General features: G+C 43.9%; 1 protein-coding gene across 1 annotated transcript in view; it reads right to left on the reverse strand.

The window, feature by feature from the left end:
- Positions 1-1,572: 1,572 nt before the first annotated feature.
- fhip2b (FHF complex subunit HOOK interacting protein 2B) overlaps positions 1,573-12,911 on the reverse strand; it is a 24,692-nt gene continuing 13,353 nt past the window's right edge. The window contains exons 7-10 of the mRNA XM_083634703.1: positions 10,813-12,225; positions 8,519-8,659; positions 6,490-6,590; positions 1,573-3,614 (exon numbers count right to left, since the gene is read on the reverse strand). Coding sequence (XP_083490829.1) covers positions 3,512-3,614; positions 6,490-6,590; positions 8,519-8,659; positions 10,813-12,225 — 1,758 coding nt within the window. The 3' untranslated portion in view covers positions 1,573-3,511. The remainder of the gene's footprint in view (positions 3,615-6,489; positions 6,591-8,518; positions 8,660-10,812; positions 12,226-12,911) is intronic.

A 12,911-nucleotide genomic window follows, 5' to 3' on the forward strand; every position in this document is an offset into this window, starting at 1 on the left:
GGTCAAAATCCAAGATTAATTTAGCAATTAATTTATTGCAAGTTACTTATGACCTCATTCTCAATATACTTCTCTTTGTTTCATAAGTCGACACCCATTGGAAAACAGCAGCTAGGGATGAAGCCTGTCCCTTATAAACATGTTTGACAGGTGGGTACCCCTGTGATTAGTATCAGATTTTAATGGCAATGTCACGTTCTTTAAAAGAGTGTAATTACCGTCCCAGGTGACCTATTAAAATTCTCAAAGGACATTTCTGAGTGCTGGCCTACTTCTATAACGTTCTTTACAAGAGAAAGAAAATCTGTACATGGAAAATGGCAGAAAATACCGTGCGACATCTAGTGGCCATTCGGGCTCAAATCAGTCAGAGCAGAATGGTTAACAGGCTCGACTGACAGGGTACTTTTCCTCTTCAGTCTTCACAGTGAGAACAAGTGCTACAGAAGTGACTGTTATTCCCCCTTCACTCACCTGCAGTGTGTCTCTGTGTGCCTGGGTTGTTTATATTCTGCTCTGTGTTGTCAGTAGTTTCTGAAAGAGAAGTCCCCTCTTGGCACTCTGCTAACAGCGTCTTTCTTTCTACAATCTGGAAAATCTCCTTGGCAGCTGCAGCTAGTCGCTCCATGATATGCGCCCTCAATAACTTTATTTTACACATTTTAACAGAAGACATGCGTGTATTTTCAAGGCAGTTAACGCTGTTTCTGGCTGTCGCCTGTATTCATGGATCTATTAAATTATGGCTGTGTTCCGCAGCTAGCTAGCACATGGGTCACAGGATGTTTGTTGTAGGCTACTTCCGCCAGAATTCTTCTTCAGTTTATTGACAGTTGGCAAACAGCTTTAGGGTGCATTACCGCCACCTACTGGCTGGAGTGCGGACTAAATATCTGTCCTCTATCAAAACAATAAACAAAACAGTCATATTTAAATCAACGAAAAGGAACCCAAAAGAACCCTAATAAATAACACTTCTCAGGAGTTACAATATTACTGATATGTTGCTCTCCAATCTTTCTTCGTGCAATCTATTCTCTGGTGTTCTGAGAGAATCTCTTGCCAAAAACCTGTTCTTTCCCACATGAGAAATGTCAGTGGCTTTACATACAGTAACCTATTTAAAATCATGTTTGCCTCCAAAGGAGAGACGACCATTAGTGTCGTCGACTAGAAGTACAGGTGCCACAACACAATTACCAATGCTTATTGGATCATGTGTTTACAGACTTCCTAATTCAAACATGTCCTATGGAAGATCTGTGTAGCACTGTAGATAAAACAGCAGAAAACATGGGGGTACACCTATTGCCTGATTTCAATATTAATTGTGATAAAAAGAATACAAACAGAATACAATTATAAAGGTTTGCTCACTGAATAACTAACTTAAACCAAATGGTCACAAGTGCAAGAAAGATTTTCCACAAGAAACCATGAGAAGATTGAGACATTTTAATTTGATTTTTAGCAGTTTACCAATACAGTATTTTGAAGGATACTAGGCATCAATTCCTAGGCTCGACCGCTGTGCGAGCTCACTTTCTCTTATGACATCACTGATGTCACAACTTTGCATCTTATGACATCACTGATGACATCATCAGTGATTTACGACATCACTGATGACATCAGTGCTGTCAGTAAATTCAGATTTTTGTTTTGCACGCCGCACTATGAAAACAGCACGGTAGCATTTGAACTACCCAATGTAGGGCGCCCAAACTGGTGGGTGGCGCACAAAACTGGCCAATTGAATTAGACAGGTTTAGATGATCCAATTGTAATGATCCCAATTGTCACACTAGTTCAGAAATCTGTTTCATTTGACACTGCTGATAGCCATAGCTAAATGGATGTAGGTGATTGTGATATCGCTGCTGCTCTAAGCCCTAAACGCTCGTCTGACAAAGGAGAGAATCTCCAAACTGAGCATCCCTGGCTGCAACGAACAAGCTGTGTTCAGTATGAAAAACAAGACAAAGACAGGAAGAGCTTAGCTGACACTGCAACATGTGCTGGATGTGTGAAATGTAATTAGTAGGGTACATAATTAAAATATGCTTTTTTTTGTCATGCACACAAGGTGCCCAACTCTCATGGCCTTACAAGACACCAACATAAATTACCGTTGCAGTGGTACTTTTTTATATATATATATTCTCTTTTTTATTTCAGTGAAAAGTCAACATTTACCAGGCTTTTTACATTGTAAATTCTTTTTCTTTTTTTGGTAACAAAACAAAACAATTCTAATCACACATAGAGCAGAAAATAAATGCAAACCAAAAGGACAATACAAGAAAGAAAAGACAAAAGGAAAATTAAAAACAGGTGTAGCAGAGCACCAGGGGAGTGGTCACAGTACAATATATATTATTCTAACAGTCAGAAGTTCATTCTGTATGGTTTGATCAAATCAATCCACCCTTCCCAACACAACTCAAACGTGTCCATCTTGAGCCTCAAAGCAAAGGTTAGTTTTTCCATTACAAATATTTTGTGCATCACATTAAACCAGTCTGATAAAGTGGGCGGGCTTTGGTTTAACCACTTTTTGGTAAGAGCCATTTTTACTAGCGACCAGCATTATTTTAAACATGTACTTCTCAGAAGAGCCAGGGAGCTGTGTAGGCATCCTACCCAGCTACAGGACATGAAAGCAGAAGTCAATTTCGGTCTTTAGTACCTTCTCGGTGCTATCTCTTATTTCTCCCCCAAAATAAGATAATCCCAGGACATGTCCAAAAAATACATGGTGGTGATTCGCTCCCTCTGTCCCACAACCCCTCCAGCAACACAATCTGACTTCCCGATTGAACCGGTGTTAAAAAGTATCTGACCATTTTTCCACTGGAATTCTCTCCATGATGACAATGAGTTAGTTGACTTTGCAGTGGTACATTTAATATAATCATTAAATAATTAAAATATAAAACATTTTTAAAGTAACGGAAATGTCTTTTTAATTGAGTACTGTTAAATAGGTTACTTTTTACTCTTACTTGAGTAATTTACTCAATACTCGGTACTCTTTACGGCGCGCGTCCAAACAGCCACCTGCATTATTTTGGATGTATGACTCCACAGCGGCATCGACGCCCTGCCCCCGCCGTCACTTCACACCACGGCCCTGTGTCCTGCATTGCAAACCTCTTCTTCTGTGGTTTCAGTCCACAGCTGTAAAGAGACTCCATTGTCGGGCAGAAAGACGAGACTTTCAAAACATCAAATCAATGAGCAAACAGTCAAAACATGACAGGCAGACACGTCAGCAGCTTCAGGAAAGCCATTTTCCACTGAGTTTAAGACAAGGCCAGGCTGAAGGTTAAAATGTTAAAAGTCTTAAAAACAAACAGCTGTGGCGAAAATACTTGGTTTATAAATAAATATCAAAACGAAGATGCTGGAACGCCCAAAATCCATCCGCTCAGAACCAGAGTCCAGGTGGACCTGGTCAGTCCTGGTTCCGGTGGACCTGGTCAGTCCTGGTTCAGGTGGACCTATACGGTCAGTCCTGGTCCAGAGGAAGCTTGACGAAGGCGATGGCCGCCAGCTCCTTACAGAACTCCTCCAGAACGATCAGTCCTCTCAGCAGAGTCAGGTGCTCCAGCCTAAAGACAGACAAAATATCATATAACAATGTTGTGGTTTGACAACGTCAAACAAGTCATTGATAATGGTTAAAGTCGAAATGAGCCCAACGGAATGCAAGTAGCGCGAGGGTCGGAGACGTTTCACAGTCTGAAAACAAATCTTGTCTGAGATGACAGGGTTGAGAGACAGACCATAATAGTGTGTCGATGATTTGATTTGATAATTCTGGGGACTGGATTTGGCATTGGCCAATCCTGGTGTGTTCCGCCCCCAAATCAAGTGGGATTCAGCGTGTTGTGGTGCTACGCGGGTGGGATCCGCCAAGTACCAGGCAGCCAGTTGCTTCTATACATATACATATCTATATATATATATATATATATATATATATATATATATATATATATATATATATATATATACTCATCTAGTCTTTTTCACTTCTATTTACTTACTTAATCTAGATTTATTGTTCATCAAAGTAGTAAGCTACGAGAGCAGAGGAGGAAATACGTGAGCTGCAGAGCTGGGAGGAGGGATGGTTAAAGACCCCCTAAAGTCAAAAATCAGTTTTTCTTCTTGTTCCTACAGTTGGATGTCTGAGCTTCACTGTGCAGAATGATGTCTGTGCAGAGTTTGACACTAGAAGGCTGTTTCCACAATCGTCTGCTGAAAGTGGAAAGTTTCTCTGAGCTCACTGAAAAGGCCATTTTCAACAAGCAAGATTCGTGACATCACAAATCCTGGAGCCAATCCCTGTCCAGTATTCAGCAGTTAAAGCCCCATTCTTACTCCCGACTCGTCATGTACTGCAGATCACTGGCAAGCGCCGCTCACCCCCGCTTACGTCATGTGCCCCAGCCCTATTGTGGGCAAATGCAATCCATTGGCACCCTCAGTCCACAAGACTGCTTGCTCCTGGGTTAAGTCATGTTAATTAGCTCGCTGCATCCTGGAGTATCTCAGGTTACGCTCACGTGTGGGGCCCTGAATTTGCCTGCATTGGACGTCCTCCAAACGCCAGGAAAAAAACATTTGCTTGTATTATTGCGCTATCAATTTATTTTTCGACATTCCAAATTTAATATTTTAGAAAAACGAAGTCAGATAGTCACAATAGACAATAGTCTGGATTGGAAACACAAATATTTTTTCCATACTCGCTTTTCCTTTTTCCATACTTTTCCAGGGCCTGGAAAATAATAAAATCAGATTCCATTCTTTCCATACTGGCATAGGAACTAGGGATGCAGCGGTATGAGTTTTTGACGGTATGATAACCTTGGACAAAAATACCACGGTTTCATGGTATTGCGGACCTTTATGTGCGGACCATCTGTGTTTTTACAATAGCCGAAATATTCCCATACAGCTGACGTCGTCTTTTTAGATGGGGGAAAGTTCAGGGGGGTCCTTGCGTTCTCCTGCTTCAGCCATTATCACACACGGTTGTAAATAGATTCAGGGAGGGACAGCTCCTCTCTACTGTGCTCTAGTCTAGGTAGGCATGCAGCCGGGGGGAGGGGCCGCGTAAGCTGCTCTCTGCAAGCGACCTGGGCACTTTGTTTTGGGGAAACAGCTGATACCGTGGGGAAGGTATGATGGCAAATCTTAGTGGTTTTGATACCGTGACCTTTTCAAACTGCGGTATACCTTCAAACGGTATACTGCTGCATCCCTAGTAGGAACCCTGTCAGATACTTGCCCAGTTGCCCCCTAGCCCTTATGATTGGGTTTACATTGCTCCTGCGTCGCAGGCTGCTGTCATCAACTCAGGCCATGTTTAGATGACAACCGTCTCTGCATAAAACGGCAAACTAGCGTTGCGTGCTCACCTTTTACTTCACATGTATACACAGCTGTTGTGATAACGATTCGCGTGCAGACTGAGGCCGACTGAAGCCGCAAAAGCGTCAAGTGAGCCAGAATAACATTGAAACTTCTGGTTAAAACCTTCACAATAATGGTAATTAAATAAACTAATAGTCTTATTGATGCATGTTGCAACGTTTTTTTGTGTGTGATCCGAAATACACAGAAGACATATAGAACACAGACAACTAAAGTCAATTTTAACACGTAGTGAGTCGACGACCCTGATGTTTACTTACCCAGTTATAAAATATGGCTTTTATTTTGAAGGTAAAACGCCTAGCTTCCCCTATTCTGTCTGTTTCTAACAGGCTTGATTTAGCTTTGTGATTAAAGTTTAAATTAATTTTCCACGTGATAGAGTGACACAGAAGTCACAATGGTAGCCTAATAAACTGCTCCAGATTGGATTACCGAATAAAAACCCAGTAAAGCAACATAAAAAAGACCTGAGCACAATTGGGACTTCACTTGAGGAAATGCATCACAGTGAGTTGTCTTCAATTATTCAATGCAGGAGACAGTGATTAATAGGCTATGTGCGACGTTAGTAGGGGACACTTAACGCAGATTATGTGTTTTTAGCAAATCGTTATGTTGAATGTCAATGTGCCTGTGCCATAAGGCTGTATAGTATTGGGCTAGTTCAATGCTCCTATTGCCTACCATTGTCTTACATGGCGAAGGGGGGCTGTGTCATCACCTGAATTGCGTTTCTCCACTTTACACGGCGACAGTAAGGGGCAGCGTTATCAAGAATTCCACTCTGGGACCTGTTTTCATTTTGTTTTCACCCCCCAATAACACCGTCACCGTGTAAAAGGAAGGCAATAAGCTAAAAAAAAGTTTGACGTTTTATGCGGGGAGCGTCGCCGTGTAAACAGGGCCTCAGTGACCAGGACTATGTTTGGTTTACCTGCACTGCACCACTAGTAACGACTAGTTGACGTCGACTCGACTTCGTAGGGAAGGTCGCCTTGAAAAAAAATCAGGATTTGTGCACACACACACACGGCTTACCCGGCACTGTGGTCCAGGCCCAGCAGCTGTTTCCTGACGTTCAGCAGACTGTCTGTCAGATTGGGAACCAGCTGGATCCTCTGCATTAACTCTCCTATCACCTACACACACACACACACACACACACACACACGAGCATACATGCACACATAGTTAGACACGAACACAAGCATTTTCTCTGAATGCTTACAACCAGAAAACACATCAGCAAAATCCTTCTCCCACTTTAGTAATACCACCCCTAGAACAGAGCTACACTCACCACTCTCTAATTTTACTTCCATAGGTATATTCCTATGTTTTCTGGGACCAGTCTGTTCATTTCATTCCAAAACCGTTGGGGGTAGGGGTGTCGCGGTGCATGTATTCATCCCGTGACGTCACAGTATGGGCATCACAGTTCGGTGCGTGCAGCTACACGACAAATACGTCAAATCCAGAAGGTGGTGGTAAAGCATCTAAACGCTGTTTGAGCGCCGTAAACGCTACAGAGGAAGACGCACCAAAACAACACAAGAGACATAGAAATCCGCGTTCACTGAATGGAACGTTTTGTGGAGAGGAAGCATTACCGGGGGACGGCGGGGGTCGCTCCAGCGTGTTTACAAGCTGTACGTCGCTTCCATGCTACTTCACAAAACCACAACGATATCGAAGCGTCCAGCTGCTCCCCCTGTACCGTCGTAAAAAAAGCGAGTGCAGAGCAGTATCCTCATGACTTTTATGACTCAGGCGATAAGCTGTTTTGCAAATTCTGTCAACATCAAGCCAATATGGTAAGCTTGCTAATGTAACGTTACGTACATTAAAGACTGGACTAAAGGAAAGTCTTTTATAGTTGCGCATCGCGGCTAAACGTTATGTAACACTGACAAAGCTGTTAACTTGTAAACAAGCAACTTACATCGCATGAGATTACAAGCAAGATGCGGTGAGGAAGAGGGGATGACTCCTTGTCATGTTCCAATAATCCATTATGATGACCGAATGTAATCATTATGATAAACAAAACCCGCCTCCATTAACGTGACTTGGGAAAGTGAAACCCACCTCGCTGTCTGACAACTCTGAGTTGTCACACAGCGAGGGAGGGGTGAGTGGGAGTATTAACTCCACATGCACTCTGTTTACAAACTTGTGTACAATAAAGATTTAAAGTGGGAGGAAATGCCTTTGCTCTGTCAAACAGCTGGAATACAGACATCTGAGAGGAAGGTGCACCTCACACTTTGAAAATCACTGCTGTAGACTAAAATGTTTTTGTGTGGATTGTCTAGATCTTATTAAATTGTGGACATTTATTCATTCCCATTTATTAGACACAATTTATGATGGTAAAATGAGCGTAAAAAGCAAAACAGAACAAATTCAGAAAAATTAAAACGAAAAAAACAAACAGAATTTGGGCTTTGTTGCTGTTGTACCGAATTCGTACCGAACCGTGATCCCAAAACCGAGGTACGTACCGAACCGTGACTTTTGTGTACCGTGACAACCCTAGTTGGGGGGTTATGGGTTTATAGATAGCCAATATGCAATGAAAGGCCTCTATTAACAGGGCTTGACATTCACTTTTTGAGGCACTTGTCCCTTCGGAAAAGTAAAATTATTTTTCACTTGTGCTGGCACAAAAGTCACTTGTCCAGATAAAAATGTGTATTTTTTTTTTAACAATAATTTTATTTTTTCATGTCGTTTGCGAACAGCGTTAAATAACTCTACCTCTGTCAGAGGTAGACTAACCATGAATAATGTACATCATTTATTGCCATCAGGCATGGCTCACGTTTATTACCTGATAAAACAGACTTTCTATATTACGGTACTGAGGACCTCTTCTGCTAAATGCTGAACTCAAGCAGCATCTGCCGATACCGATCACAGGGTCGATTGAAGCCTTCTATTTATTGTGTATCATTATTTTTTATAGTTAAGCATCAATATTTTCATAGCGTTATTAAATTCCATAACTAATAACTGACTGTAAACGCTACAAGGGGCTGAGCAGGTCTGAAGCCGTCTGTCTTACCCTGATGAGAACAGAGAAGGGCGACCTGGCGCAGTGAGACAGGTTGATGTAGGGGTTGAGGAGGTACTCCTGCAGCAGTGGATGGCTGAAGGCAGACAGTCTGGACAGGAGCGAGGTCAGCTGCAGGTTCAACTCATACGGCTGTACCGGCAGACAGAGAGACAGACAAATAGACACTTTATTAACTGCTATGTTAACTAGCATTATACTAACCTCATGTCACCAGGCTCTTCTTTATTAACTGCTATATTAACTAGCATTATACTAACTCATGTCACCAGGCTCTTCTTTATTAACTGCTATGTTAACTAGCATTATACTAACTCATGTCACCAGGCTCTTCCCGAGGAGAAGAACCTGGCCTCCATCATTTGTGAATTTCACCTCTCGGCGTCTTTCCGCCCTAGACCCCGCCCAGCTTCAGAGGAACTATTATATGATAAACTATAAGACTATAGACTATAAGACTATAATATGTAAACCGGATATGTGCCACATTTTTATCCTTCCCCTGTTGAAACGCCAATTTGATTGTTTCACTGTTTTGACCGGTGTGTCAGGCGACGGTGGCGGCGATGCCATATTGCATCAAAGTTTGGTTTTATGTACTATGTCACTTTTTTGTCACCTTGTGTTATCAGGCTCTAGCTAACTAACGTTAGCCACACGGAAGATTGTTCTGGCGCAGACGCGGATTCTGGTTCCTGCCATTGTGCATTGGTCACGCCCCCAGGGTCCCAAGCCTCACTAACGGCCCCAGATTAGTATTATACCATGGTCTGCGTGAATACTCAATTCTGATTGGCTGCATGCTGTCCATTATTTTCTGTGCACCTACTAAGTACTAAGGTAGTAAGCTACTTCAGTTGCCGACGAAGACCACTGGATGGCGACAAGCTGCAAGAGGTAGGATACAACTGCCCCTCTGATCATAATGATAGTTTGCATCACACATTCAATCCACTATTCTACTTGCTAAAGTTACATCAGGCTAAGGCCATTTCGTATCGTTATAGTTATATTGTTACAATTCATATTCATATTGTAAAAAATCCTATTGTGATATTGTGATAATGGCAATATTCTGACTTGATGTAATAACGTCACCGTTACGTTGCATAACTGTGTGACATACACACACCAACAACAAGCATGGCTGAAAGTGGCTCCATGACGGGGGAGGAGTTCATTCCAAAAAGGGGAGTGGCTTCAGTAGTGTGGAAGTGGTTTGGTTACAAAAGAGCATGTAACAAACCACGGTAATATTTGAAGGCATATTTGAATATTTGAAGGCAAACTGTTATGTTTATGCTGACAAATAAAACTTTCACACTTATTCTGTTGCAATTGTATGTTCTTGAAATTAATAATAAAATATTTGTCAGTATATTGTCATATCATCAAGAATATCGTTATCGCAGAAATACGGTGAAATATTGTGATATATATATATTTATTTATTTTGTATTTTTTTTTACAAGTGACCATGGTTTTAGTGGGTTAATATCCGATGAGGTGCCCATTATCCAGAATAGAGTACTGCAGGTATGACGAGTTTTTTATAGGCCAACCCAGAAGTGGTTTTTTTATATCCCAGTCTTCTTCTGTTTACCACGGCGGGTATTGTGCTGCGTATTTACCATTATCAGCAATGCGAGTGCTTTATGGCAGCATCAAGCCGTGCCTATGTTTTATTCACCTTATTCTTTGTCCATATAAGGACGCTTCTGCATGACGTCATTTTGTAATCATCTTTCCGTTTTAGACACGGAAGTAGATTACGCCTACGTAGTCATTTTTTGCCAAAAAGCTGTTTTCAAGCAAAAAAACAAACTGTTTTAAAGTTTTAATATTCTGGGAGCGCTGGCTGTGCTGACCGGTCGGACTAGCTAGTATCTGTCAAACCCTACTATAGGCTTACTGGCAGTGAGAAAACACTGTCGACGTGCTTTTGTAACTAACGTTAAATGCCGACCGGGTACAGCCATCGGCTCCTCGCAGCAGTAACGCTATGAACATGTAACTGAAGTTGGCCACAGTGTAGCTTCTGAATGTTGCCAAACTTCATTCATAGTGATGTTTTGTTTTGAAATTGGCCGCCAACTAGCGCTGAACCGGAAGAACAAATACAATTGCATCTAACGCGGAAGAGAGAAAAAGTGGGCGTGGTGACTGGTGAATAAGGTGAATAGACTGTTTGTGTTTTTACGTCTGACGTTACAGCTCTAGTGTGACATTTAGTGGGCAAAAAAATTGCATATAGCTCCTGTAGGACGGACAGACAGCAGATATACCTGGTCCAGGATGTGTCCAAGGCGGTTTAACAACACTTTGAGGAGGAATCCTTCATCAAAATCAGCTGAGGAGGAGGAGGAGGAGGAGGTAGGAGGAGGAAGACTGACCGGCCAATCCCAAGCATCAGAGAGAGCCATGCACTCCTTCACCAGGCTGTGAGCGTCATGGACGTATGAGTCATAGCCTCCTTCCTGCAGCAGGTGGGCGGAGCGGGCCTGTGGAGGAACCAGACACAGGAAGCTGTTGACCACGTCGGCGGCCGGGCCCAGGCCACAGGGGGGAGGGGCCGAAGAGGAGAGGGGAGGAGGGAGGAGCAGCTGGTCCGAGAAGAACGGGTCCTCCTCCAGGTCCTCGTTCTCCTCGGTGGCGGCGGCGTGTCGCTCCTCCAGGCCAGCAGAGGGTGGCGCCAGGTAGCTCCGAGTGTCCAAGTTCCTCAACACCAGGATGGTCAGAATGTCCCTGTGAGGCTTCCGTAGCAGCTCCTCCACCAGGCACAGAGAGGCCATGCTGATCTGGTCGGAGATGTGGTCGCAGCGGTGCAGCAGCTGCTCCCTCAGTGTGTGTGTTCCCAGCAGGAAGAGTACTAGCTGGTCCAACAGGGCGTCAGACCCAACGAGTCGCACCAGAGCACAGAGCAGCGAGGTGGCCAGAAGGACGTCCCGCTCACAGGGCTGCAGCAGCTGCAGCCGCACGGTGGGCAGCAGCCAGGATGCGTGCACTGCCTGGGCTAGCTTCACCGCTAACACCCGCGGTGCCTCCTTCATCAGGTGATCCAGGAAGTCCAGCCAGCAGAAGAAGCGGTTCACGTGATCGCTACCGGGAAACAGCGGCTTGTGATCCGGACCGGAGAACTGGGAGCTCCAGGCGGTGTGGCTCCAGCCCTGGAGGTCTTGGGGCTGCAGTGTGTCCCGGGGCAGCAGGCTGTGGAGCTGCAGCAGCCTCCCAGCCAGCAGAGAGCCCAGCCGGCTCCGCTCTGCCAGAGTCCGGCCCGGGATTTCGCCCAGCCCGACCAACAGCAGCACGCCCTCATGGGCCTTCAGACACACTGAGGGCCTCTGGCTCCTGGTGAGCTGGATCAGAGCATACACAAGACCTGATTCTGACTGGCCGGGAGTGGAGGTAGAGGATTCCGATTTGCCGGTGCTGGAGGCGGAGGATTCTGATTGGCCAGGGCTGAAGGCGGAGGATTCTGATTGGCCGGGGCTGGAGACGGAGGATTCTGATTGGCCTGGGCTGGAGACAGAGGATTCTGATTGGCAAGGGCCTAAGGCAGAACTTGAAGGTGAGATGGGGGGATTTGACTGGTGGTTGGAAGGCACTACTGTCTCTGTCTTGTGATTGGAGGTGTGTTTTCTGTCCTCTGATTGGTCAGAGGCTGAGCCTGGCGTCTTGGCTGCTGACTGTTGTGGAAGCTGTCAACAAGACATGACATCACAGTTTCAATACCGCATGATACAGCTGTTACAATAGACACACATTATTGCAGGTGTTCCCAACTTTTTTTGGCTTGTGACCCCACTTTGACGTCACAAAATCTAGGGACCCCGAACATTAAAATTTCAGTACATCGGGATTATCATCAGTGACATCATCAATGATGTTACATGTAACACTATGTTATCATCAGTGACATCATCAATGATGTCACATGTAACACTATGCTGACTTTTGTGAGTTCTGAGTTTAATGAGAATGCTGACTTCTTTTCCTCAGAATTCTGACTTTAAAGGCCCATTCCGTAACTTCTGAATCTTACTGACGCCGGCCGTTAGAGTAACTGCAGGCAGCCTGTGCTCGTGGGGTGGGAAGTCCAAAGACAGTCAGTCAGACAGACACATTTTTTCTTCAAGCGACGCCAAACTTCCGCATCTGCATCGTTACACTGTCCTACACAAAAGTATCAAACAGATTTTTGATTGATCAAAAATTGAACCCACAGTGCATCAAGATGTTTTACTGGCAACGGTACTGTAAACAGCTACTGCAAATTCTCACTAAATAAAGCTTGAATGTCAAGGATTGACAAATTGTTGGTGTCAAAGTAGTTGAAGTGTGTAAAATCTAAAAAATTTATCTCAAAAATTACATTTTCTGACAA

This window comes from Poromitra crassiceps, assembly GCF_964638095.1.
Source record: "Poromitra crassiceps genome assembly, chromosome: 4".
Lineage (NCBI taxonomy): Eukaryota > Metazoa > Chordata > Actinopteri > Beryciformes > Melamphaidae > Poromitra > Poromitra crassiceps.